The sequence below is a fragment of the Botryllus schlosseri genome, chromosome 13 (genome assembly GCF_051294905.1).
Source record: "Botryllus schlosseri isolate E-star chromosome 13, Bs_hap1, whole genome shotgun sequence".
Lineage (NCBI taxonomy): Eukaryota > Metazoa > Chordata > Ascidiacea > Stolidobranchia > Styelidae > Botryllus > Botryllus schlosseri.
Window position 1 is genome coordinate 5,777,004 of NC_137248.1, and position 27,679 is coordinate 5,804,682.

At 39.9% G+C, this 27,679-nt stretch overlaps 2 protein-coding genes across 3 annotated transcripts in view; one reads left to right on the forward strand and one right to left on the reverse strand.

Moving 5' to 3' along the window:
• The window catches only part of LOC145453586 (sodium channel protein type 4 subunit alpha B-like), a 29,187-nt gene extending 6,753 nt beyond the window's left edge, over positions 1 to 22,434 (forward strand). Inside the window, exons 5-39 of the mRNA XM_080331548.1 lie at positions 252 to 380; positions 600 to 718; positions 923 to 1,079; positions 3,887 to 4,098; positions 6,498 to 6,555; positions 6,616 to 6,757; positions 6,845 to 6,967; positions 7,337 to 7,450; positions 7,550 to 7,663; positions 7,752 to 7,863; positions 8,222 to 8,299; positions 8,357 to 8,481; positions 8,743 to 8,896; positions 9,758 to 9,861; positions 9,926 to 10,060; positions 10,681 to 10,851; positions 10,920 to 11,102; positions 12,092 to 12,262; positions 13,067 to 13,254; positions 13,375 to 13,552; positions 13,934 to 14,020; positions 15,120 to 15,207; positions 15,258 to 15,454; positions 15,735 to 15,908; positions 15,973 to 16,095; positions 16,224 to 16,423; positions 16,485 to 16,590; positions 17,169 to 17,289; positions 17,351 to 17,529; positions 18,316 to 18,507; positions 18,572 to 18,691; positions 19,507 to 19,655; positions 20,686 to 20,816; positions 20,876 to 21,115; positions 21,520 to 22,434. Of these exons, the coding sequence (XP_080187674.1) occupies positions 252 to 380; positions 600 to 718; positions 923 to 1,079; positions 3,887 to 4,098; positions 6,498 to 6,555; positions 6,616 to 6,757; positions 6,845 to 6,967; positions 7,337 to 7,450; positions 7,550 to 7,663; positions 7,752 to 7,863; positions 8,222 to 8,299; positions 8,357 to 8,481; positions 8,743 to 8,896; positions 9,758 to 9,861; positions 9,926 to 10,060; positions 10,681 to 10,851; positions 10,920 to 11,102; positions 12,092 to 12,262; positions 13,067 to 13,254; positions 13,375 to 13,552; positions 13,934 to 14,020; positions 15,120 to 15,207; positions 15,258 to 15,454; positions 15,735 to 15,908; positions 15,973 to 16,095; positions 16,224 to 16,423; positions 16,485 to 16,590; positions 17,169 to 17,289; positions 17,351 to 17,529; positions 18,316 to 18,507; positions 18,572 to 18,691; positions 19,507 to 19,655; positions 20,686 to 20,816; positions 20,876 to 21,115; positions 21,520 to 22,037 (5,392 nt within the window). The 3' untranslated portion in view covers positions 22,038 to 22,434. The remainder of the gene's footprint in view (positions 1 to 251; positions 381 to 599; positions 719 to 922; positions 1,080 to 3,886; positions 4,099 to 6,497; positions 6,556 to 6,615; positions 6,758 to 6,844; positions 6,968 to 7,336; positions 7,451 to 7,549; positions 7,664 to 7,751; positions 7,864 to 8,221; positions 8,300 to 8,356; positions 8,482 to 8,742; positions 8,897 to 9,757; positions 9,862 to 9,925; positions 10,061 to 10,680; positions 10,852 to 10,919; positions 11,103 to 12,091; positions 12,263 to 13,066; positions 13,255 to 13,374; positions 13,553 to 13,933; positions 14,021 to 15,119; positions 15,208 to 15,257; positions 15,455 to 15,734; positions 15,909 to 15,972; positions 16,096 to 16,223; positions 16,424 to 16,484; positions 16,591 to 17,168; positions 17,290 to 17,350; positions 17,530 to 18,315; positions 18,508 to 18,571; positions 18,692 to 19,506; positions 19,656 to 20,685; positions 20,817 to 20,875; positions 21,116 to 21,519) is intronic.
• Positions 22,435 to 23,105: 671 nt separating this feature from the next.
• On the reverse strand, positions 23,106 to 27,678 carry LOC145453588 (tomoregulin-1-like). Of its 2 annotated transcripts, XM_080331550.1 has the most exons (5): positions 26,752 to 27,678; positions 24,890 to 25,039; positions 24,588 to 24,755; positions 24,107 to 24,200; positions 23,107 to 23,775 (listed from the first exon to the last, which is right to left on the reverse strand). In XM_080331550.1, exons 1-5 carry the CDS (start codon positions 26,768 to 26,770, stop codon positions 23,538 to 23,540), a joined length of 669 nt encoding a protein of 222 aa, XP_080187676.1. In that variant the 5' UTR covers positions 26,771 to 27,678; the 3' UTR covers positions 23,107 to 23,537. The 2 variants fall into 2 exon arrangements, with proteins under 2 accessions (XP_080187675.1, XP_080187676.1); XM_080331549.1 differs by lacking the exon at positions 26,752 to 27,678 and having other exon boundaries at positions 23,106 to 23,775; positions 24,890 to 25,982.
• Position 27,679: the final 1 nt, after the last annotated feature.

Consider the following 27,679-nt stretch of genomic DNA (forward strand, 5'->3'; position numbering starts at 1 on the left):
TTGAATGTTTGGCACGCAAGTTGGTAAAAATTTGACATTTTGGCACGCTGCACACAAAAGGTTACCGGCCCCTGACATATACAATAAGTAGGCTATTATATCCCCATTGATTGGGGGTCCCGATCCATCCTATGCGACTGGGTTGTTTGATTCGATTTTAGTCGATCCACATCATCTGATTTGGTTACGCATGCAGCGGTGCAATTACTCTATACTGCTAATTATATCTTATGTTGTTTTTATATTTGAAGGCGAGTATTCCTGGCAATTTATACCTTTGAAGCGTTGGTGAAAATACTGTCCAGGGGATTCATACTAACGCAATTCACCTACATGAGAGATCCATGGAATCTTCTTGATATAAGTGTTATAATATCTGCGTATGTATCATTCTAAATTTTATTTCAGATAATGTACAAAAGTATAAAAAGCACCGATGCCGCTAGTTGATAACTGGTTCAGGTTCATTCTCATATATAACAATATAAGCTCATTCAATCAGATCTACTGCGATACCACGACTATTTTTTTGCAATTTACACATTGCATAAGCTACCTTTACTACATTACATTAACTGATGGGATTATTTTCCATATAGATACTTGGATATCGCTTTAAAAGCAACTTCTCCTTCGTCTGATTCCTCTATTCCTGGCATGGCTGCTCTGCGAGCTTTCAGGGTATTGAGAGCGCTGAAGGCTATTTCGGTTGTGCCCGGTAAGTATCGCTTCGTAGGAATTCATCCTGTATTATAGTAAAAAATTAGGGATTTTACGCATGAATATCAGAAAATAAAACCAGCCACGCATGTTCTCCGAAAATAGTTTAGCGTGAACATTTTCGTGTGATAAATATCGAAATTGGATTCGATGGCCGCTGGGAAACCTACTTATCAAATCAGCATTATACATCACTGGACAGGATTGAAAGCACTCGTGTCTGCGCTAATCGAGTCGGTGAAGCAGCTGAAGGACGTGATGATCCTGACGTTTTTTTGCTTGGCTGTATTCGCTCTCATTGGACTGCAGCTTTTCATGGGTACTCTCCGGAATAAATGCGTAAAGACGTGGCCTCCACAGTAAGTATTCGCACATTTCGTAGTCGTATTATGCTCCCAATACCAATAGTTGCATTACATTTGGTTGCATGCATCATTGTATATCCCGTTTTAAGGAATCGTTATGCAAGTGATCCACTCGCTCAAGCCACGTAACATAATGACTATAGTGAGATGTCAATCAAAACCACTTGCTTAATAAGTCAGCTACAAAGTTAATACAAAGTTCACACAATATGAATATTTACTGCTGATTCGTTTCGAATTATCCGATATAACATTCGAAACCTTGATTAGATTCGAAAGGAGTCGGTACCAAAATGATTCTAATTACAGTTTCGTATTGGCCATCCCAACCTATTACATTTTTTGAAGGCATATGTCTACTGCTCGGTGCCATTGCCTGTCATGAAGCCGTGATGCAATTCAATAGACTACAACCAATTGATATCTTTACAAAAAAAATATAGTTGAAATCAGGGCTTTGGAGCCGGAGCCGGAGCCCGGAGCCGGAGCCCCGGAGCCGTGCATTTTCACCGGAGCTGGAGCCGGAGCCGGAGCTCTACATAAAATTCAGTCGGAGCCGGAGCCGGAGCTGGAGCCCGTTATTTGAGGAGTAGCTCCGGCTCCGACCTATTTCATAAGATGCTATTAAATATGCAACAACCACATCTGCTGATTTATCATAATTGAACACCAGGCCTGAATTTTAATTTTAATTTTAATTCCGTCGACAATTTTATGCGAGCGTAAACGCGAAAAGACTTATTCCGTATTTGCGAATACAGTTAGACTCAATCGGGTAAATTAGGCGTTTTTTGATTTTCAGTAGGGGGTAGGCTACCAAGCAAGAAATCGTGTGACAATTAAACACGCGAAGCGTGAAGAAAAATTTCGCTACTATTTTGTTTATTATATATAATGTACGACGATTTACTGAAAATGTGACTGGACCCTGGATCTGCTAATGCGTCGGAACTGATATTTTAGTCATCAACATCCCAAGTGTCGCAGCCAGAATTGTAATTTTTGGTTGGCATTGCAAGTTCACAATCTGAGCAATTCATTTTCGATAATATAATAGGACATTACCTCGCGGGCCACGCAGAACCCTGTCGCGGGCCACATTTGCGGGCCACCGCTGATATAGACAGGACCATTCGATAATTTCAGAGCCGGAGCCGGAGCTGGAGCCGGAGCAGTGGTTTTAATGCTGCTCCGGAGCTGGAGCCGGAGCTAATGTATGATAGGAGAGAGCTCCGGAGCCGGAGCTGGAGCAGTTTAAATTTTCGGCTGCTCCAAAGCCCTGGTTGAAATACATGTTACAACGCGAGAGTCCCTCACATATAGACTCTAAACCAGCGGTTCTTGACCGGCGATCCATGGAACTGAGCCGGTCTCAAGGGTTCCCTGAAGGTCAAGACACACACTCAACTCATATACATACGATTTGTGATGATGTATCCATCTATTCTCTTCTAATAATACCTCCAATATTTATAAGCTCAGTTGTAATTAAGCAATTGGTATCACGCGATTGCGTTTCGACTGAATAATACGATGACACCTTCCAAGGCGAAGCCTCGCATTTCTGAACTGGTATCTGGGAAGGAAACAGTAGAATAGACACGGATTTGCTATAAATATTCGTTATAATGTTTTCGTTTTGTGAGATAATTACATTTTAATGGTTTTGTTGATGCACAGTTCTTTTTGTGCACCATTATTGTATAGTAATGTATTAGATGCGTATTGTTGTAGACCAGTGGTTCTCAACCTTTTTGTCTTCGCGGACCACTTTTGGATCGTCATGGAGCCCCGAGTACCCCCACAAGTTTTACTTCAAATTTAGCTCAATTATCGTGCAACCGTCATCTTTCTTGTGCAAATATTAACTGCTGTATGCTATATTGATAAACCGCAAAAATGTATTTTCTTGAAAATGGCACCATCTATTTAAGTCGAAATTCGGTAGACTTTTATTATTTCAATGACTTTTTATTATTTCTTGAAATACGTGGTCGCGGCTTGAAAATCCGCGCCATTGATTTGATTTGAGCGACCGCCTATATAAAATCTATTTCCCCAAAGATAGGTGGTCGCGAATGTAATATTGACGCGTTACACGTCCGACGACACCTTTGGATATGTTCGCAACATATATGGCACCAATATTGAGAAAGAGATTTTCGAAAATCGAAAATAGTGGTTATGTATATAGGCCTATCACAAAAGAAAATAAATTTCGTGGCGAGGTCTCAATCACTTTGTTGGGACGGATTTGGAATTTCTATTGCAAACTACTGTTTACAATTCTGCGGGTATTTTAACAACCTCAAACCCAAAATGATTCGAAAACATTTCCAAGTCACCCTGATTATTCTTAGTTCTCTGACTTTTCTTCCCACAAACCCCAACAAATCATCTCTAAGCAGCAATACATTAGTATCAGCGAGCTATTGGCAATTAAAAAGAGTTTGCACAGTAGGATATATTTCATATCAGATTTCGTTCTGTATATGTGAGTTCTGAAGTTTTAGCACTTATGAAGAGAAACTGCCCCCCGATTTCCCTAATATTAGGTTATAAATCATTTTGCAAATTTAGAGCTTTTGCGGACCCTCTGAAAATGCTTCGCGGACCCCCGGTTGAGAACCACTGTTGTAGACCTTTGTTCACATGACTCAAAGTGAAAATTTGAGTTTGACGGCATTCATGATTGGCGTTAGTGTTCCGTAGTTTCGTGAAGGTTATAACAACCGCTATGGTCTAAACTAAACATAATCATTCCATCATCGTGATATCTATAAATGCGTTCATGATTATAGCCTCGACACGAAGTTGTACGATATGTACAACACATCAAACTATTCGGACTACAGCGAGGAATACGCGAAAAACGTTTCGGACTTTTTCATTGGCACAAACTTCAGCAAACTCACTGTTTCGGAACCGATGCGGTGCGATCTAAATCCGACCCCAAATTGCTCGGACAGAGTCTGGTTTAACGAAAGCTACGAAAGCTGGGTCAAGGATGAATGTAAGTATCACAATCCAATCACAAGTCAAGCATCTACTTTGTGAGTCTTGAGCAACAGTCCCCATGCAGTCATTAGTTGGGCATATTTTATAAAAAAATAATGCACCCCCATTTGTCATAGCAAGCTCCAGTTTACTAAGGTAATATTTTATGAAAATTGAGTTTTTACCAGAAACGGACGCCTACGTTCGTTATAGTTTACTAAATATCTTCTAAATTCGTGCGGAGATTTATCTGAAACACTGATGCATTTCGGTATTGCAAACAACGAATCAAGTTCAAACAAATGCGCCAATTTCACGGCAAAAAGCAGTTTCGTACGCCTATAGCTTCTGAACGGATATCTTCAATTACAATAATAAATTGCTAGATGTCTAGGATATTTTTTTCAAAATGAACTAAATAGACGTTTTTATATTGTTTTAAAAATGGAAATGTGGAATTATTACAAAGCAGGGGTGTCAAACTCAAATTGCGTCGCGGGCCGGCTTCGAGCCTTCAAATTGGTCGCGGGCCGGACCAGTCAACTGATTCCAAAATGTTACCTCGTGCTCTTGCTTTTGACTTGATACCTTGTGCAAGCATAAATAGATGATACACCGTCATAGGGTTTTAAAGTAGCAAGTTGCAACATCTTTATTCGCGAACAATGGAATTGGCAAAAATACGACGATTGTCTGGTTGACTACAGATAAGAACCGCTAGAACAGTGGCGTTAGGTTAACGAAGATACAAGTTGGGATATTCTATGCTCCCTATGATTTAGACGTAATCTGGCGTTAGCCCTGCTTATGCGTTGTGAGAAATACAAGATATTAAATTTAAATTAACCGACAAGTTCGGTGTCTCTGATTTCTGGGATCTATTGGGTCGAAAGTGACACAGCAGTAGGGCTCTTCAAAAATGACTTTTTTTCTCAAATCGCACTGGCTACTTGATAAATTGTTAGGTTACCTACTTCAAGCCTACACTCCAAATTTGGTTCAATTCCAACCAGTAGTCGCATTGCTACAAAAGAAGAAAGTTTATATTTATTATATAAAAATAAATAACAAAAAATTTGAAAATTTTCTATTCCCCCTTGAAAGTGTTAGGTCGTCTATAGAAACGATGTTCGCCAAATTTGGTTCAATTCCAACCAGTGGAAGCGGAGTTATTGCCGACGAAAAATTTGGATTCGAATAAAATAGTATTTACGGTGGGCACCACTATAATGAATAATTAAAGAATTGGTCACCGTAAATCAGTGGTTCCCAACCTGTGGTACGCGTACCATTAGTGGTACGCGAAAGTCTTCCAAGTGGTACACGAGTAGATTCTGTTATTTTTTTTCGGCCAAAGGGAGCTATTAGTTCAGGTGGGGTTGATTTTGAGTTTTTTGACTGGTGATGAAAAAACAATTCCATGCATCCCATCAACCCTGGCTGATAATGCCTAGTTTCCTAGAATTTGTTATTACAACCCGCTTAGGTCAAATATGTGATTATGACGTAATAAATGACAGAAACATTTTTGACCGCGTAACTTATGTAGGTGGTACGCGAGCACTGCATACAACGTCGAAATGGTACGTGGGTGGGAAAAGGTTGGGAAGCACTGCCGTAAATACTATTTTATTCATATTCCAAATTTTTCGACTGCAATAACTCCGCTTCCACTGGCTGGAATCAAGCCAAATTTGGTGAACATCGTTTCTATAGAAAACCTAGCCCTTACATGGGTAAACAGAAAATTTTCAAATTTTTTGATATTTATTTTTATATAATAAATAGAAACTTTCTTCTCCTGTAGCAATGCGGCTACTGGTTGGAATTGAACCAAATTTGGTGTGTAGGCTTAAATTAGGTAACCTAACAATTTTATCAAGAAGCCAGTGCGATTTGAGAAAAAAAATCATTTTTGAAGAGCCCTACACAGCAGTGCGACCGTCGACCATGGATATTTCAATTGTATATTTGTGGAAATAATATATTTGTCTATTTAAACTGCATACAACGGTTCCGCATTGACGTTTTCGCTTCTGTGAATAACGACTTTTTGTTCCATATCGCGTTTATATTTGTATAAAACTCTAAACTTGGTGTGCACTTTTTGCCTTCTTGAAATTGGATGTCAGTTTCACCGTCTTGTTACTAGTGATAAAGAGTGAAACCACAGCTCCGTAGTCGGCTGGTTGTAATGGGGCCTATGAAAATGGAAGTATTTCCTGGAACAAATCTCAACATTTGTTTTGTTACAAATATGCTAGAAATTATATGAATTATTGAATCTAGTCAGAAATACTTCGCGGGCCGGATGCTGCTCGCGGGCCGTATGTTTGACACCCCTGTAATAAATAATCTTTGAGAGTTGAATAAAGTTCTCTCCCAAATCCCCATGTCATATATTTCCTTCGACAGGTAATTATTGCTTCGTTCGTGGTGCTCCTTGGCTGTGTGGAAACGCTTCGAACGCAGGGTATTTTGTGTTACAAAGGATATAAGTCGTAAACCTACATATGTCGTATATACCACACAGGAGATGTTGGAGTGGATATTCATGTGTGGAGACCGGGGAAAACCCAAATTATGGCTACACTAGTTTCGACACATTTTACTGGGCGTTTCTGTCCCTGTTTAGACTGATGGCTCAGGATTACTGGGAAAATTTGTACCAAATGGTAAGGCTAACTCGTGAAGTAAGCGTGGTATTGATCTGCGAACTTTCCCCCGGTCTCGCCAGTGTAACAAGCGACGAATGTTTTCAGACTCTGAGAGCGAACGGCACCGTTTATATGATATTTTTCATGATGGTAATATTTCTTGGTTCCTTCTACCTGATCAACTTAATTCTGGCAGTTGTGGCAATGGCGTATGAAGAACAGTATCAGGTAGATGTTTTCCATATACCTATACATCTAAAACTATACAGTACTAGGGAGATATAGTCAGGCAGCAGCGATGGTCGAATTAGAGTCGGCGATGCTTAAATTTCCTCTCAATTACGAGCAGGCCCCTTTAAAACTACTTCAAATGGAGGTAGAAGATGAAACATACGAAGTTTACTCAATTAAGTATGTTTCAAAAAGTAGATCTGGTCGCGGCGTGAGATACTTTTATTGGTCAATGTCCCTGTTATTGTTCGGGTATATGACATGAGCAATTGAGCATGCCTTGTTCAGTAGGGAGGATAGTTTGTAGTGAAAAAGATCTTTCGTTCGATGCTACCAATGATGGTTATTATTAATTTTATCGCATAGCTTGTGGCAGACGAAGAAGAACGCAAGCGAGAGTTGCTAAAAGCAAGGCGAGATGAAATAGAAGCCTTGTTGGTGGAGGTCGGAAATGCCGAAGTGAGACTGGAACATAAAAAGGTATACAACGCTTTTACTCGGCTGTACCGGAGCCTCCATAATGCATGTGTTACGTTACGGAGCTTATTATTATTTATCACAAGTATGTCCAAACATTAGGCCTCTGCCATTGCGGCCAAAAGTGGATCGTCCGTCTCATCCATAGATTCCAATGAACGAAACGCAAGGCGTACTGCATTGCGATCGGCTTCGAGCGCTTACTCACCAAAGAAGGTATATGAGATTGCCACTATGAGCATGGAAGTTTTCGACATAGGCCTATTGCATTGCATAACACCACATATTTTGGGTATTCGCGAAGACTGTGTCAGAATACGGGAGAGCATTATCGGAACACACCCTCAACGGAAGCCCACGCCGCCAGTTGGAGGAGGTAGACAGTAGGATCCATGTAGTCGTCACGCCTTGGCAAGGTATTGACGTGTACAATATGCACATTTTTTGAACAGTTACTGATATATGGATACATAGGATTAAAGAAAACCTTTACATAATATAGGAATCGTAGTTAGTCTTGATAACAACGCAGGGCAATATATGTCTACGTAAACGTACCGGCCTGCTGACCTATTACCTCGTCATAATTTATTATCAAAAGTTCATCGGAATATATAAGAGTTGGTAACAATAGTATATCGAAATAGTAAAAGTACCTGACATGAGTCTACATTACATACATTGCAACCCCTCGACCTCTTGTACATTTTCAAACAAAGGATATTCCTTGTAATATTCTGCCGTAGAAATACTTTGACAACTCTTCGTGAACAGACAGAAAACTAAGAAATCGCAAAAACAACGATTTGTCACCAGCCAAGATCAGCTCGGAGGCATCATCGATGGAAAACGGTATGCTCCTCAAAAGTCGATTTCGAAAGAGAAAATAAAAACACCGTGTCTCTGCAGGAATGCCGATGAATACTACCATGGTCGATAAAAACGGCACGGTCTCACTGGCAAGAAGATTTGATAGCTCGTCCGATTTACTGCCTCAAGTCATAGTGGAGTCACCAAGTGACCAAAACGTCAAGGTGAATAACTGCGATTGCCTTTCGATCTGAACTGTTGTAACATTCGATTCAATAGGTAATGAAAAACATATAACCGGTAGTTCTTGGGTATCATTTTTATATTTCTTTGAATTGAGTGCCATAGGTCTATATATATGATTGTCGAATTTATGATATCATAAAACAAACTTCAATACTTGGTATTTCTCATGTACTGTTAAATCGTCTACCTATAATGACATAATTATTGTTAGCATATCATTACAATGAATTTGCCATCAGGTAGCTGCTGCCGCGGAGTGTGATGATGTCTTTATGGACAATTTGAAACCGGTTAACACCAGATCGCGCTTGCCTTCTCTCGATATATTGAATGAACCCCAACTGGCTCTACTCAAACAAAGAGCGTTGAGTCAAGCATCCATCATGCCGGGCGGTGAGTAAATAATTTTTGGTCATTGCTCAGTGCAGTGCTGATCCATCCAAAATATCGGTATTGTACCGTATGTTTAGAGCGCACAATAACATATACTGAAATATGACATTGCATATAGCGTTGGGAACGCTTGAGATCAGTGGCGTAGCAGCCACTTGGCGGTTCTGGCTCTGCGCTAGAGGCGGCAAATGTGAGAGGATTACTTTTTTTCTAGTCAACAAAATAAGATTTCCAGTAAATAAATGTAAATAAATTGTTATTATTATCATGCACAACAGCGTGCTTTTAGCCTGTTGAAGGCTTTGTGCTCCACGACGTTACAATTTTTGCGCAGTACAATGAACGTATCTCTTCGTGTCTTTCATTTTCTGGCACTCTCTCATAGAGTTCTCTCCCGCGCGCACTTCATAGTTTCTTTTGCTGCCGACTTATATAGCTCAACTCACTGTGGTTGGGCTTTTCGAGTCGCAGCGACTGCAGTGAGGTCGGCGATGAGGAGCCCATATAACCTCCGACACGTAGAAGTTAATCCGGGCCTGGCCTCGAACAGCATTGGTGTCGTGACGCTGGCGCTTATAACCAACTGCGCCACTCGCTTGCCCAGTAAATATAATTGAAAAGTTTGAAACTATTTCAAAATTTGGGCGGCATTTTCAACGAAAGCCAGGGTCGGCAGCATATGCTCCTACATATGCCACTGCCTGAGATGCGTTATCGTTAGGGAGGGGGCGCTAAGTAAGTCGGTGAAGAGTATCAAAGTATAATGCACTCTGGGAAACCTGTGTGTATGTTCGATATGTTGCACTGTCTTTATGCAATGGTTTACCAGTTATTTTATTATTATTTATATCTGCTACGAAGAGGGCGACAAGGCAAAGAGACCTTGTTGCGATTTCTGGTACAGTTGCACGAACAAGCTCTGTATTTGGGAATGTTGCGGAGCGTGGCGATTCGTCCACAAAGTGGTAATTATACATGTTTGCGGTTTCATAGCGACTGGTATAGTCAATAAAATCACGCTTATTTTAGTGCAAGTGGATATGCGAAGACCCATTCCTGGATCTTTTCATAACAATTTGCATCTTGCTCAACACCGCGTTTCTGGCAATCGATCAACGTCCAATCTCTCATACCCTGGAGCGCACATTGCAAATAGCCAACACGGTGAGTTGAAATGTATCCCATGCAGATGTGGTCAATAACGAATTACACGGCTATACTTTTTTTGGAGAAATCAAATTGGTTTAGCCTATTCCTTCACTTGACTAAAGTGGCGCTTTTAGACTACTTCATGTTCACCTTTCATCTGCAACTTCCCCTTGAAGTAGTTTTGGCATGTCTTACAAATTGCTACTTCTAATTGTAATTGAGTAGAAATTGACTGCATTACTTCTACTCTAGTAGAAACGCTATTTATAGTGGCCGCATTTCCTTTCTGAATATACAGACCATCAGGCGTCAGAAGTAACGCTCAGTCAGATGAAAGAAATGAATCTCCTCTTTATTATTCACAAGTTATAGGAGCCCTTCCAGCTGACGTTCATCTATATAGGTTGAGAACTGCGAAAAATGATCGCATATTAGTATTAGCAATCCGCCCACCATCCGCATCACAATATTACTGGATAGACGGGACAGCAGCCTCAACGAGACCAAATAGTTATGATGTCACAATTCTTATAACTAGACTTCAGCTGTGCTAGGTAAACACAGGCTTGGTTGTGTTGTGAATTCAAAATAAAATCGCGGACAAGAATTGTTAATATAATCCTTTCCTTCGACAGGTATTTACCATTATATTCACCGCAGAGATGGTCATCAAAGTGATAGGAATGCATCCTTACAACTATTTCCAACAAACTTGGAACATTTTCGACTCGATCATAGTCACATTTTCTCTTTTGGAGTATGCCAAGATACCGCTACCCTTTTCGGTTCTAAGAACTTTCCGACTGGTAATAAAAATTGCATTTCGCACTCAAATGATCGTATATGAAGCACATTGAAACCCCATATTTTACAGATGAGAGTCTTCAAATTAGCGAAGTCCTGGCCTACGCTTAACATGCTGATCAAGATCATCGGAAATTCCCTGGGTTCTCTGGGAAATCTCACGTTCATTCTTCTTATTATCTTGTTCATTTTCGCTGTGGTTGGGATGCAGCTTTTCAGTGAAAAATACGCCGCGGCTGCACTAACTGAACCGGTAACAATTAGAGACGTACTGCTTAATTTAACCCTCTGTTAGTTTTCTAAGTAGAAGCCGTAACTTTATTTCATCGTTAGCATCCTTAAGGACACCAGCATGCTAGTCCTATATAGCATAGCGTCGGAAAATGTATGTTCCGCGGCCAGCCTCCGGTTTTCAACTCAGTCATTATGGCATAATATGTGGTAACTACATTAAGATGAATCCGCGACTTCATCATTTGGAATAATTGCTCCCAATAGTTATCCGGTTCGCCAAATGTATGTAATTTATCCATATGAGGCTTATAAAGTTACTCATTTCTGTTGTGAGGGCCTATGCTGGTATTTGGCAACTTTAATTTGATGCACAGTTACTAAATAATGGTAATTTTAGCACAGGATAGTATAGTATAGTATTTAGTATATAGTGTGTATCGACGAAGTCATAGTATGGGCTCAACTCAGTAGATATATATGTATGGAAACTTAACGCAACGTCGTAATAATTAGATAACTCCAGTTTTGTTACAAATCTATATGTCTTAGCTTTGTGTTTGTGATAAAATCAAGTGTATCTGGAAAAACGCTTTTCGCATTATTCACAATACGTTCAATATTGTACATTACATAGCGGATTGGTCGAAATGCAGATTGTGTTCAATCATAAGGAGTATAATGGCGAAAGGTTGAACAAATGATATTAAAAATGAATGAGCCAATTCCAATACGACGTCATATATGGATGGCATCGATGTTACAATGGTAATTCAAAGCCTCGGTGGATTTTCCTCGGCTATGCTCAATAGCTCATGCTCTTGTCGCTGCTCAGAACCGCGGAATATATAATTTCGTAAACTCAGTAGGCTACAGCGCGAAAAGGGGCATGCACGGCACGCCGTGCAGCAGTTTTTAAGTAGCAGAAAATCGATGCCTTTCAAGAAAAGTCAACAGCGATCACTCTCACGATACGCGACTAAACTAAATTCGTCTTGCATTATTCAACAGGATCGCATGCGCTGGCATATGATAGATTTCGGACACTCGTTCCTGATAGTTTTTCGGATATTGTGCGGTGAATGGATAGAGACGATGTGGGACTGCATGAGATGGGGCGGGGAGATGTCCGGAGTTTGCGTGCCCGTGTTTCTGCTCGTGTACATCGTCGGCAACCTTGTGGTAAAGCTTTCGCAAATCGCAATACCTCTCAATTCCTCATATGGCGCCTAAATAATTATATTTTACCGACACTTTTCTTCGACATGCAAACCGTTTTACGTATACGTCTCTCTGGTGTATGGAATGCATTTGGGTATTTTATTTCAAAACACGCCAACCAAGTCTGTGCCAGTACAAGGAGTTCGTGTACCATCTAAAAATAGTACATTGAGCGTAAGCGCTCTCTTCATTCAGATTAGTCGAAATTTCATGTTGGTGACGTCATATTTTGTGATAGGATTGTTGATATACAATGTTCCTTCCAATTCTCAACTAGTTGCTGACGAGTCGACTACCCATGACGACCCTCGCCCGACAATATCCGGGTTCATTATAATATGAATATACTATTCAATTGTATTTCATACAGTAAATTATGAACATTTATATGTTTTCAGCAATTAGGCTGTGACTGAGGGCTAACGGCACACAGGTGAAGTAACACCAATAAATTGTTACAATTATATATTGACATATTAAGGCGGCAATTTAAAAAATCGAGGCATTTTCACATGCGGTATGTTAAAACGTGCTTTCTATGCTATTTGTTTTTAATTTTTCGGGCAAATTGAATGAAATTTCATAAAACTTTTCCATCAGGAATAATTGTTTGTCTCAAAAGAATAGGTTAAAGAAAGAAATATTCACGTGACAGCGCGTAACTGTCCAGACAACCGAACCTCCATTTCTATACTGCGTCTTACGCCGTCTAAGATTAGAAATGTTTTCGAACCGCGACATTGGCTCTACTTCCTATATCTCCAGGTGCTCAACCTCTTTCTAGCGTTGCTACTGAGCTCATTCAGCGCTGACACGTTCTCAAAAGATGCGGGCGGTGACGAAGAAGAGGACCTAAACGCCATTCAACTTTCTATGATCAGAATAAATAAGTTCGTAGGATATTTGAGGGACAAACTCGTGAACCTTAAAAATCTCGTCGTGGAATCATGCAGGTAACGTGATCTGTATATGGTACCCTCACTTATCTGCATATTAGCTCGATATCATCAGTGGCTAACGCGACAAAATTACAATTCGACTTATGATATAGTAACAATGGTATTCTTCTGCAGGCAGAAGATTGTTTCTGGTCTTGATAATAAGTTGATAAGCCAAACACTGCCAAGCAGCGAATCCTGCAAAGGTGACCTAACGGCAAATGGACTTTCGTTCGGGTTAACACCTCTAGCAAGGCGACATGATAAAATGGAAAGTCAACCGACTGAAGTCGTTCACGTGACATGGTCTCCGGTGAGTCAATTCGTTTGTCTCTAAAACTGTAGAAGATTGAATAGAATAGATTATTTCATCCTTCTCTTTGCTACACACCTGTCGTCGTACATTAATATTTTTAAAATGCATTGACTTCATTATTCATTCATTTCTTATTCGTATCAAATGTATCGTCAACTTTGTGATCCAGAGGCGGGCAGAAATGCGAGTCAACTTATATAACAACATAAATGCGATAGACTCTGAACATCCTACTAAAATTGCGGTTGAAATCATCTAGAAAAATCGCAAGTTCTGACCTCATATATCATTCATAAACTGTCGAATCTAGTATATAGGCTACGTACACGTTGCGCACCCCATTGACAACTGTATCAACGACCCACTGCATGCTTTCAGCAAAATGTGAAGGTGCCGAGAGCGACAGGTGAATCTGACGTCGAGATATCCGAAAGTGATTATCATGATGATGCCGCTGACTATAGGGTAAGATGCAGAGGTGGTCAGTAATGAAGTACTTCTACTCTTTCGAAGTACTCAAGTAGTTTTCCTCTACTTCTGGTACTTACTCAAGTAGATCTTTTTCGCTACTTCTAGTTCGTAATATTTTGTGAACTACTTACTTACCAAGTAGAAGTAGTTTAATCCCCAATAAGAAATATAGCCTAAGGAATTTTGGGGCTATTTTCACATAGTACCAATATTTAATTTTTATAAAAGTCATGTAATACCTAGAATTTTCGTTGCACTTCGCGCACAGTAGCTATGGAGTGACAAATATGTCTTAGCGAAAGTATCGCTGAATATAATTTAGATACCGGGTTGCGTGGTTCCGTTCACAGTTCACACCGCATTGTCGCCTATAACAAATATTTCATCACAGTAAGTATGGCCCCGCATAACGTTTGAAACTATCGTTTCGCAATCTAGCAATGACCTATTATACCTAGCAACTCATGACGTGTCCTGATCTGGAAAAATGGACTTTGATTTTTTTTTAACGTTAGACCTGTTTTAGCAGACCAGCGTTGAAACTTTCTGGACAAAAGACATGAAATATCTTTTCTGCTTTTTAGAAGAAGTAATTGTATTTTTGCTATCATTTACATCCCATGATGTTGAAAACTGCTTATTCTGTCAAAAATTGACTCCTCCTGGAATGCATCAATATAAATCAAGCTCTCTACACCTTCCGCATAGCTCCATTTGCAGCTCTAGACAGTCCATTCGAACGAATTACGATCGTTTTCACAACTACTTACATACTTGAGTAGATTTAAGGTCAGTCAATTTTACTTCTACTTCAAGTAGTTTTAGGTTGCTTATGAAAGAAGTACTTCTACTCGCACTTGAGTAGATTTTTTCTTCGCTACTTGTACTTCTACTTGAGAAGCTTTCTTGACTACTTTGACCACCTCTAGTAAGATGTTTTCCCAAGCCGATATATGGTCTAAGGTTGGAAGCAACAGTCCACCCTCATTTTTCACTGTCTGTGATCAAAGATCAACCCAACTCAGTTCAATCGCAGCTGGCCCTTCTCTAACGAATTAAGCTATCAGATTCTATCTCTAATGTTGTATTACAGAGTTTCCAAAGTTCCCACAGTGACCTGCGAAGTTGGGGCTCGTACTCTGATGTCACACATCACGTGGACGCGAAAGCGCCATCGCTCGGTAAGGCTTACAAATCGATTGCCCGCACCGTGCTGACGAAAAGGTTTCAGATGAAAAAGAGGACGAACTACCAGACGCTTGCTGGCCGGCGAGATTTAGCAATAGGTGCGCGTGTTGCGATCCGAGCATGGACGAGGGATGTTGCCTGGTCTGGTGGAATATGAGGAAGATTTGCTACAAGATAGTGGAGCACGGGTGGTTCGAAACTTTCATCATTCTGATGATCTTGTTGAGCAGTGCTGCGCTGGTAAGAGTTATGGAACTGTTCGCAATTGAAGTGTTTGGGCATGAACATGATCGAGATTGTTTGAACGCGAGATCAACCAGCTCTTCAATAGACATTGTAAAACTCTGTTTAACTAACCGGGAGTTGATCCGACCTGTAGATTCCAAATCACGGTCAATTGGAAATGTCTATTGAACCCCTAATTCAAGTCCGCGATACACTGTGGTGCTTACGGCCCTCGAGGATTCTGACCAGAGTGTATTGATTCTGATCAGAGTATTGATTTGCTCTCTTTCTACAGGCTTTTGAAGACATCTATCTCGTAGATAACAAGAGTCTCAAAAAAATCCTCAAGTACATGGACCGAATCTTCACTTACGTTTTCATCTTCGAAATGCTTCTAAAATGGGTCGGATACGGGTTCAAGAGATATTTCACCAACGCATGGTGTTGGCTAGACTTTTTAATAGTTGGAGTATGCGATCCAACGCTCTATCATCATGCACAGAATGAGCTATGGCTATATTGGTTTCTTGCAGGTTTCCATCATTGGTCTCGTGGCGGAATCGTTAGGTATGGACAATATCAGCAGTATTAGATCCTTGAGAACTCTTAGAGCGCTGCGGCCTCTACGTGCAATGTCAAGATTCCAAGGGATGAAGGTGAGTTTTAGTCTTGTCACAGCGTTTGGGCTCGTATGACTTGAATTGACGTATCTGGACATAGGAACTAATCGAAACCCACCGTTATCCCCGATATGAATGTAATTATTGAATGTTACCTTTTTTAGGTTGTAGTCAACGCATTAATCGGGGCAATACCCTCCATACTCAACGTTTTGATGGTCTGCCTGATATTTTGGCTCATCTTTTCAATAATGGGAGTAAATCTCTTCGCTGGTAAATTCCGGAAGTGCGCGAACACCACTTCCGGCGAAAAACTGGAAGCAAACTACACCATCGCAAATTACACATTCCCGCACCTGTCAAAGTATGTTTTGGGGTATTTGCATTAGATAATATTTATGCTGTGATCGTTGCATCAAATCCAGGGAAAATTGCACTTTCATTCACGAAAACATCACGAAGGAGATAAGGTGGATCAATTCGAAAATTTCATTCGACAATTCGCTAAAGGGGTATTTAGCTTTACTTCAAGTAAGATTTTTATTGACAATTCGCCAATCCGGGAAAACGGAACGGCTAATTTTGATAGACACCGTTGCTGTGACCATCTCCTCCCTGGTTAGTCGATCTCGCCGAGCTATGACCACCATATGACCCATACAATTCGTTATATGTGCACTTGATTCCGTGCGATTGCTTCTATATTATTAACTTGATTTTCAGCACATATCGTATGAAGGCCGATTTATAGACTGTTTTCGGATTTTACCGGTCTGTTTCGACACCTCCCTGTCTTTTTAAATTGAATGAGTAAACTAAAAATACTCCGAATATCTGACTGCCATCTGAAGATATGTCCGTGTCTATTATAGTGGGATATGGCCGAGTCTAGTATGAAAACCAACCGATTTACAATATCATCATAAGTACTGCATTAATGATATGCTTTCGGATCACAGTCAATAAGAAGATGAAGTTATCATGACACGATTGAGGCATTGTAGCAGCTACAAGGATATATTCCGGATTAGATTATCCACAAAAATGTCGAAATGTTGCAGCATAATAGTTGATGCTACAATTTCATTGACATGTCTCCCGTACTGTAGGTCGCTACGTACAAAGGCTGGATGGATATCATGTACGACGCTGTCGACATTACAGAAGAAGATATGCAGCCTAGCTTTGAGAACAGTACCGCTTTCTACGCGTACTTCGTGATATTTATTGGTGCGCCACAAAACCTTTAAATACAAATGCAAACACGCCGTGACTTCTTCTATATTGACAGTGTTCGGGAGTTTCTTCACACTGAATTTATTCATCGGCGTCATCATCGATAACTTCAGTCAGCAAAAGAAGAAACTTGGCGGACAAGACATATTCATGACCGAAGAGCAGAGGAAATATTATAACGCGATGAAAAAGCTCGGTTCAAAGCAACCTCAGAAGCCTGTGCCGAGACCGAAAGTGGGTAACACAAACCGCCCACACAATCTGTGTATCAGCGACAGGATTTGAAGGATAACATAATTTCGGGGTTGCCGCAAAGTGCCTATGATGTGCTAATGCTGCATGTAATATAGAATGACGCCTAACTATATTATCGCGGCTTTGCAATTGCTGATAGGCAAAAAATCAGGTGTATGCTAGTCTTCATTAACGTTATTCAGAAAGGTGGAAGTTACTGGTCAGATCAGGGTTGTGTTAAATATGAAAATGATTCTAAAACGCCAATGCTTAAAACAAGACCAAATATATTCGAATAATCCATTAAAGTGCAATTGAATTGCAACATAGAGTGCTGAGTGACTTGCAACTGGAATGCACGTTATATGATGCTTGAAACTGGGTACCACTATCAAAGAAACAAATACTTTTGTACTTGTATTCAAAAAAAAATTTTTTATTTGACGATCTCACTAACAGGCGTCCATGGCGGACTGACATGCGTTAAGTACCAATTGCTTGACCTTTCCCGCATTCTATTTAATATAGCAGGGCAGTATATATAGTCGAAACTGCACGAATTTGATCTTCAAAATTACCACTGGCGTAGGCAGGGGTCCGTAAAGTGCACTGATCCCCAATTTTGTTATAATTATACCGGCTTTGATGAAAACTTTTTCTATATTAAAACATTGTTTCAAACAATTTGGTAATATTTTTGATAGGCTATAACTACGAACTAATGTGAATGTTATTGCTGAGAGGCAAATTCGTGTTTTACATACATATATTCATTATATTTTGCAGAATAAATTTCAAGCTTGGGTATTCGACATTGTGACGCATCAGTCATTCGAAATTACCATTATGACGTTGATTATTGCAAACATGTTCACGATGATGATAGAATATCACAACATCACCAAAAAACTTGAGGAAATCTTACAGTTCATCAATTACGTTTTTATTGCCATTTTCGCCGGGGAATGCATGATGAAGGTAACCGGAAATACAGACGAGGTGCATAAATACTGGATATTTCATTGGATATTTTCATTTTCAGCTATTCGCACTGCGTCATTACTACTTTAAAAATGCTTGGAACGTTTTCGATTTTGCGGTTGTGATTTTGTCTATCGTCGGGACGGCGATGAGCGAGCTGATCAAAAAATACTTTTTACAGGTATGTAACTGATGATTTGTCGAGCCATGATTTGTCCGTTTTAGTCACTGCAACAGGTCAAAAGATCGGGTAACAGTCGTTAATGTATCTGACATTTCTCAAATTCGTTTCTCCAATCTACTTATACTAAAATAAATAGTTTCTCCAGTATATACGTCCACCATCCACTACCCATACAAAATGGATGGTACTAAATGATACCCATTGCACGATGAGCAAACTGTCCCAAAGACATGAATGGAGCTTTGGATATAGAGTATAACGTAGCTTCGAATTGAAACCATTACATAAATTCGCTATTGAACTTATCATTCTCGACCATTTGTGGGAGTAATTTTCCACATATTAACTATTTCTGGCTGTGTATTCACTTTATCCGACATGTCGCTTCGAAATTGTCATCAATTTCACGTAATAATTATCACTCCAATAATAGTTACGATACAGTATATATAGATATAAAAATACATTAGATATTGGCTTTGCATGCAAATTTGTCGAGACGAACAATTTGGGGATGTTTTTGACAAGAAGAGATTATATCTGTTTAAATTCCCACCGAGTCATGTATAATGGCAGAAAATTGTTCGCAGAACAAATTTAGACATTGTTATTGAATATTACATTGATAATAATGCGTAACGTCGACACGTGATTTTGGTCACGTACGTAATAGCTCGAAACATTGGGATTGGTTTACAATAACGACGTACAGACAAAAAGTACACTATGTTTGCCGGGTGCCTGGATCACTGGATCGATGCTGGGAGCAATATATTTCTTGACATATTAGTAAACCCTACTTCTCATTACAGCCGACATTATTCCGAATTATACGGTTGGCAAGGATTGGCAGAATATTGAGATTGATTAGGGGTGCGAAAGGAATTCGAACCCTGCTATTTGCACTCATGATGTCCCTACCCGCTTTGTTCAACATTGCTTTGCTTCTAATCTTGGTCATGTAAGTATATAAAACTAAAGAAAATGCAACGTATATCTTGTTGAACGTGTACTGGTACCGCAAGGAACGAACTCGTTGCTATTATGGCAAATACTGATGGAGATTATTCTAAGTTGATTAGCCTACTTTTCTCCGGACGCTTATCGGATAAATTTGTTGAGATCATACAAAGGGAATACACTGGCGGATCAGTTGCATTTTCATTGACATGTGATGGAGACATGATTTATTCACGTAACGGAATGTTTTTGTGTTATTTACATTCAACCCTAACGCGATAAACTGTTACTCATTACTGTGGTAGATAGCCCGCACCGCTGAAACATCGCCATAACGCAGTGGTTCTCAAGCTTTTTTCGACACGCCCCCTTTGAGGATAGTGACAAATTTTGCGCCGCCATCAAAAAGGATTAAAAAGAGTACCCGGTATTTTATAATCCCAACGCATTGTTTGGTGACCTGGAAGATGTTATGGCTGTTGAGACACTTCGGACTATTGGGATTAGGACTAGCAATTAGGATTAGGATTAGCAATAATTCCGAGCTGGAGGTAAATCACGCGGAGCGCGAAAAGATTTCCAGCTGAATATTTTGTTATACATAATCATGTGCAATGGTAGCAGGTAGCACAACGATATTTTAGCGAATTTGGTGCCTAATCCCTTATATTACCCCACTTGAGCTTAGCTCAAAAGTGCCTGACCATAAGCTAAATCAAAAAGGAATGACACAACTACAAGCATTCACCAGAAACACTTCATTCAGGGACATCTTCTGATTAATCCAAGGTTCGGTTCTAGTCAAAGTCACTACAGAAAAGTAATTTTCTGAGTTTCCATGGCGATGCTGGGAGCATCTGCGCCAACCATAAATAGCATAGATATACATTAATCTATGCGCAATTCTAGATAAACAAGCTAATAAATACCGTAAAAATAACTTACGTGTACTACAGCAATGGGCGATGACTTTTAATGTATATGGCCATCCCATAAAGCTCTTTAGATGAGACAGCTGACCTTCGTGGCAGGTTCATCTATTCGATCTTCGGGATGTCTCAATTCGCGTATGTGCAACGCGGCGGGGGTATCGACGATATGTTTAACTTCGAAACATTCGGAAACTCATTCCTGTGTCTCTTCATGATCACCACGTCCGCTGGTAATAATTTTGTTGCGCTGTATTTACGGCCCCTCATTCAGTCGGATGTTTGGTTTCAGGCTGGGCGGAGTTGCTGAGTCCTATTTTGGACACGGATCCGCCCGACTGCGATCCAAAACTAGGCAACGAGCGGTATCCCACCACGAAAGGAAACTGCGGGACTGCTGACATCGGCATTCCTTTCTTTGTTACGTACTTGATATTCACGTTCGTCATCGTTGTAAACATGTACATCGCTATTATACTTGAAAATTTCGGAGTTGCAACAGAGGAAAGCTCCGATCCATTAGGAGAAGACGGTAAGTTTGGGTTTAAGCTTGAATAGTTCACGAACTGTCATAAAATTAGATCGGTACGCAAAACAGTGGATATGATATATATGTGAAGCCGTGATCAACTCACAGCATTTCCAAAAAGTGCAATGACATAAAGGTATAGTCGAAGAATGTCAAATTATCTTTAATGTCATGTGGAACTGGCATCACATTCTTTGTGGTCGCATAAAATATGTACATTTGAACTTTCCACGTCATTCATCATGTTATGACGTCATGATGAGTGATGCTCCAATACTGGACTCGACGCCTATATTACTCAATTAAGAATCGAATCACTCAAGTATTGCCCATGCCCATCCCTACTAATAACGCTCTATTAAGTCTTACCATTTTTACCCGGACTATCCATTGTCCCAAATTTTCAGATTTCGAAATGTTTTACGAGGTTTGGGAGCGATTCGACCCCAAAGCGACTCAATTCATCGGATACGAGCATCTTTCCGACTTTGTAGACAGTTTGGATGATCCTTTGAAAGTAGCTAAGCCCAACAAATTCACCCTGATGGACATGGACCTGCCGATGGTCATGGGAGACCGTCTTCACTGTTTGGACGTGCTTTTCGCTCTAACGAAACGAGTGCTAGGAGAGTCCGATGAACTAGAAGGGCTTCGGTCGCAAATGGAAGAGAAATTCATGGATTCGAATCCTTCGAAGCAATCCTACGAACCTATAACCACAACGTTCAGAAGGAAGCAAGAAGAACTATCTGCGGTCATATTGCAGCGGGCTTGGCGTAGATATAGAATTAGTAGCAGCGTTCTGAAAGCTTCCAGAATGTTTTTAAACGCGGGACTCGAAGACAACCTGCCGACCGCGCCGTTGAGCCCTGAAGATCCGCGAATACATAATTTACTCAATCCGTCCACAGCTGAAGCGAGATAATTGCTGTCCTCAGCTCGACGCACGGCAATTGTTACGCCAGAGGGACAGCGTTGATTAAAAGCGAAGCCGCTTATGGCTGATTGACTAGCTCCAATATCAGCACGCGATATTTGCTATATATCTCAAGCGATGTGTATTGGAATTCGATAGACTTCGACCAAGTGTCGTGGCATCCCGAAACATGTTAGACTGGCGAAATAATGGTTTATCCACTCACGGAAAATCTATAATGTTATATAACCTATATGTGATTTAGATATTTATCATTCAGTGAAGAAAGTAGCCTATGTTCTAACACTCAGTTATTGTATGCATGTAATCGAAGTTTCTTTCAACTCTGTTTAACCCAAAGTACAGTGAAATGATCGTGAAGTTACACGATTTATTTTCTGGATCATGTTCGTGAATTATCAAGTTGAATGCGAGCAAGTTTAGTTCGTTTTGATTATACTGAAAACAACCTGCAAACTGAAGATTACGAAGTCAATATGGCTTCTATAGGCGCTGCTCCCAGCTGGAGGTCACGTTGTACTTGTTGGAAGACATGGCTAAAGACATACTTTTGCGGCTGCGCTAAAATATAACCTGACTTCCTGCTTTCACACTCAAGCCAAAGATAAAGGTAAGCCTATGCCAGTTGTACTTCATCACCTCAAATCTGTCCACCCCGGATGTTCAGCTAACAGGCGTCTTGAGATGCGATTTCTGTTGCATACGCGTCCGGGCTTGAAATAGTAACACAAAAAAGTGTGAAGGTTTAGACGCGATTCGAAACCGTATATTTTCACTCACTCAGCCCAACTTTCCGTTTCTGCTATCAACCTATGCAACCCTCATGATCTGATGTGCTCAGTGTTAGGAGTAGGCTATCCAAATGTGTGACTGCCTGCACTACAATCTTGATTGGCATCGAATTAAATTGGCCTGATGTAAATGACCATATTAGTCAACAAACAAAACACGCACAAATAGGTTCATCGGACTATCACAACCACGGAGGAGCTTTGCACAGTGCATCATTTAAAGAAGATGCGTGAGCGCAACAGACCTGGGCGTTCATCAAACGAAGACCATAACGCGTGTATCAGACAAAAGTTTTCAAAACCAGTAACAATGTATTTCGGAATGAAGCAATTAGCGAATAAATAGTTAAATAATAGTATATAATTATAGCTCGGAAACGATATGCATGCACCTAATGTATCACAGTGAACAATCGTTTATCTATAGAAAAAATGGAAAACTACGAAGTGCTGTTTGCGGCCATAAAAGTATGTCAAAACTCTGGTGTTGTCACGACCTGCTCCGTCCTTGAATTTTCCTTCCCCTGTTGCTTTGCTACAAACCATGATCTCCTGTAGAAAATATTTTGCATCGTTATTTCAAGAAGTGAAAGTAGACGAGCAGTATGATCTTATCCCCAATTATCCTAGTGGCTTATCACAAAAATCGCATAAATTGATTCAATTTCAATGTGTTCGTGAGAGGTGCAAATTTTAATTACAAACTATATATGTCATGTGAAGATAAGCAAGAAACTCTTACCCTTGCCACACATCTTGCCAGTATCCCGAAGCCCATTGCGGCGATCAAGCACAGAGTTCCTGCGACAACGTTATTAAATTTCCTATCATCGCCCAAATGTTTGTCAGTCTGTTTGATTCGTAAAGATCGGGGAGACAATCGACTCCTGTCTGATGTTTTCTGACACCGTGGTCCTTCAAATCCGTGCGCGCATCTACACGATTGGAATCAGTGAATGACTGAAAGTTGTAAATTTTAGCAAGCATACAATCGGGCGATACAAATCAAAACTGTCTACCGAAAATGTCTACCAAACAAATATACCTACTTCTGGTGGATCGACAGTTGCGCAATGCAGCAGGACTTACAATTTTCTATCTTTCATAACGTACTAATATGTGAAATTGTGCATTGAGCTAAATTCAAAGCGTGTAATTACGTGGAAGGTGGATGGTTTATTATATTAATAAAATTTAAGTTATCTCCCTGTTTTATTTAACGTGATTAGAAGGCGCTTGGCTCGTTACTGCGAGGTTTCGACTTACCGACACAGTCTTCCGCTGCTGCTCTCAAGACAAAGGCCGTCATTAAAACAAAATTCGTCCCCCATCGGACAGACCTTTTTATTCTGCGAAACCGCTAAAACGAAAAATATAGATATCATAGGAAAATCATAACACAACGATCATCAATTGTTGTTCTCTTTTACCACTGATATGCGGCTATTATAAAATTGAACTCACGAACCTCGACGTACTGCTGGCCAGTGAGACTAACCCCACTTTTAGAAACCTGTTTAATTACACTCAATTTCCCATACAGGGGCCATTTCTCATTCGTAAAAAAAACGAGTGCAGTCATGCTAAATCGAAGCACACTACACTGAACTTCATCTACTCACTATAGTATGTATAATTGGATATATTTCCCTTATACGAGAGTGTCGAAGATACTTGAATCTCGCACTATCTATCAGATTTCGACAAATGTGATGGTTTATCTGTGGTGAAAAGAAACAATTCCCACCTCTATCATCCAACGGTGCGTTACCGCGACTGGTGACGTCCTTGTCACATCGATTGCATATCCCAAAACATTCTACTTTGATTTCTGTCTGCAGTTCACATGACTTTGCTCGCATAAAACAATAATTCAGGTAACTATTTCCATCGCCACCGCATAGTAAGAGGACACCTGGTTGAAATAAGCATGTCATTAGAAATCATTTGGCATTCGCTTTATAAGCGCGAGTCTACAAATTAATTACCGCAAAATGAGGAATAGTACATGCGAATATACTAGGCCTATTATATATAATATGCATATACCTTTGGAGGTACAAGAATGTACGCAATGGCATTTCCCATTCACACATTTCCCTCCAAATTTGCACGGATTGCTACTGGAACATGGGTTGCCGACAGGTGATGCAAAACAGATGAATGGAAACCCAATAACTATGGCAGCTAGCAGAATTTCTGAAATGATGAAATAGTGTATGATGGAAAGTAAATCGAACACGAACATACGTAATGTAAATTGCTATATTCCCGCCCGATCATAATCAGATATCGTCATCGACGCTAAGAAACAGTGCATACGAATGTACCCGTTTTGAAGTACAGCGATGGTTTTACGACTTTAGTTTCGCGATTGATATGTAGTGTATTGGGTGTATAGATCAGCATTTACGTTAGGTTTGCCGCGTCAGATAATAAGACCAAGGATTAAAATTGGCTTTAATACAACGAAACATATTATGGATGAGTTCTTGGGATTAAGCAACGCTTATTGTAGTTGTTGTTGAATGAACATTCCCAAAATGCTACCAAACCGTTCCGCTTACGCCGTTTACATGGATACTAAATATGTGTCGTAGTATCTGCAGCATAATATTGATTCCTGTTGTCATAAAAATGCTGGATGAATTGTAGGTTGCCAGGTAACGTAAATATTCAATTTTTAGAAATTTTCTCCATGTCATTTATAAAAATTCCTATCAAGTCATGAACAAAAGTCGATTGGTGAATTCGGGAGAATGAGACGGCTACCGAAAGCGGTGGAAAGGAAAAATGTAGCTTCAACAAGCTAAGGATGAATTATATATAACTAGATTATGATACCGAAATGTTATCCATTTACTTGATATATAAAACCTAAGAAGTTCTTAGGCCTTTTTCTGGGTACGTAAGTGTGTACGAGTAAACACTATGAGCACTTCAGCGCCGTGAAACAGAAGACTTCTATAGAACTGAGAGTAGCCTTGAACCTTGAAGCTATCATATATCTTTGTTTGTGTATAATTGTACGATCCGCTCTAACATTTCAAAAAGACAGTTTTGAATTCAATAATTCGAGGTTCCGCCATTCAAATGTGAATTTTCGCCACTCTTTAAACCGAGCACCCATCAAATGCCGGCACAATGTATCAAATTATAAGCTATACACTAAATGAAGCAATTGAAATGAAAAAACGTCCGACACATTGCAAACAGCTCGTTATTGGGAGGTAACGTGTAAAATGCAAGTTTTACATAAGCAAATATAATTGCAATACCGGGGAAGCCCTTTGCGGAAACTGCATCAAATTAATATTGGGCCGTAATCAAATTAGTATTTGAGACAATGATTTTCATATAGTCGTATAATATCCCGTATTTTTAAGGTCACCCGGCGATAAAAATATAAGCTTGTATTTTGACGTGTTTTGGATTTTATGATTTAGCTTGTCATCCTAATCATACTATATGGTGCGGCCGGTGAAGACTTTCATATTCTAAATGCGGTCCTCAAGCTAAAACGTCTGTCAACCCTGGAGACTTGAAAAGGCTAACGAAATGGTATTTAATATCTTTAAAAAAACAGCAGTTATACAACGAAAAAGTAACCTGCAATCGCAGATATGCCGAATTCTAACACATACCATATCCCTGAAGTTAAAAAAGTACGCGCCTTTTGAGAGATATTTTCCTATGTAATGCTCTTATAAATATAGTCAACCACTATAAACACATTATGCCCTTAAGCGTCCCAGGCATATTGCCGGCATGCGGCAATATACGTCAGGGCCAATATAGCCTTTCTCATACGGAGTACTCGTTATATAGTGCACATATATTTTCCTTGATCCACGTATATGTATGCAAAAGTTACTGTAAAAGAATCATAATATGTTTCGACCATCACTTACCTTTCAGGATAAACTTCATATCGCTTAGTTTAGTATTGATTCTTCACGTATCCGCTATATATCCCTGCTGTACACTGTACTAGCAATGTATTCTTTCATTTGTCTTTAAATATGCCGCCGTTAGGAGATAGAACATGGCGTCATACTTATCTTTCATCTGCGTATGAATAGATCTTCTTCCTTCGATTTTGGTGGGTCCCTGCCAAGATCTATTCTGCAATTATCTGCATAGTAATGTGTGTTATTTCTCGACTCGTTTCATGCAGAGGCCAGTAAATTTATGGCAATGCTATGTTTGACCAGGCGTAAATAACCCAACTCCGATTTTATCATTCATAAGACACATAATTTTGCGTGAAGATGCACCATTTTCAATTTTTATCGCTAGTTCAATCGAGGTATAAAAACTGATAAATTTACAGACGATGGATTACAAATCGATTTAAAAATAACCTCAATAATTTATCGGACTATCCGATAGGGATAGATATTCTTGTGACCAGCGTTACTACAGCTCCGGCAATCAGTCGGCATATCAGACTGATCTATAGCAGTATTCGTGTTTCACTTTCATTTAGGAGGAAGATGAAGGGAATATTATGCGCTCGCAGAGCAGGATTGGGAGACATCGATAAATCCGCGGTGTTAGCCGAGACATCTCCTACCAGAAAGAATATCCTGAAAAATCGCAAATTTGTGTCAGCAAACGTATTGTTGGGACGCTGAACCGAGATCTTCGCTATACGTTAGATATTTCACCCCGAGGGCTGCTGAAGTCAGATCTCTCCGGCATTTCAACAGCAATTGTAGTATATGCTGACTTCATCGCAGCGACCACCCAATAATATAAACAAATTATAGACGAATATCGTTAAATGTCTTGTTCTCTTCACATCAGCACGCTGCTATATACTTTCGTGTTATCCTT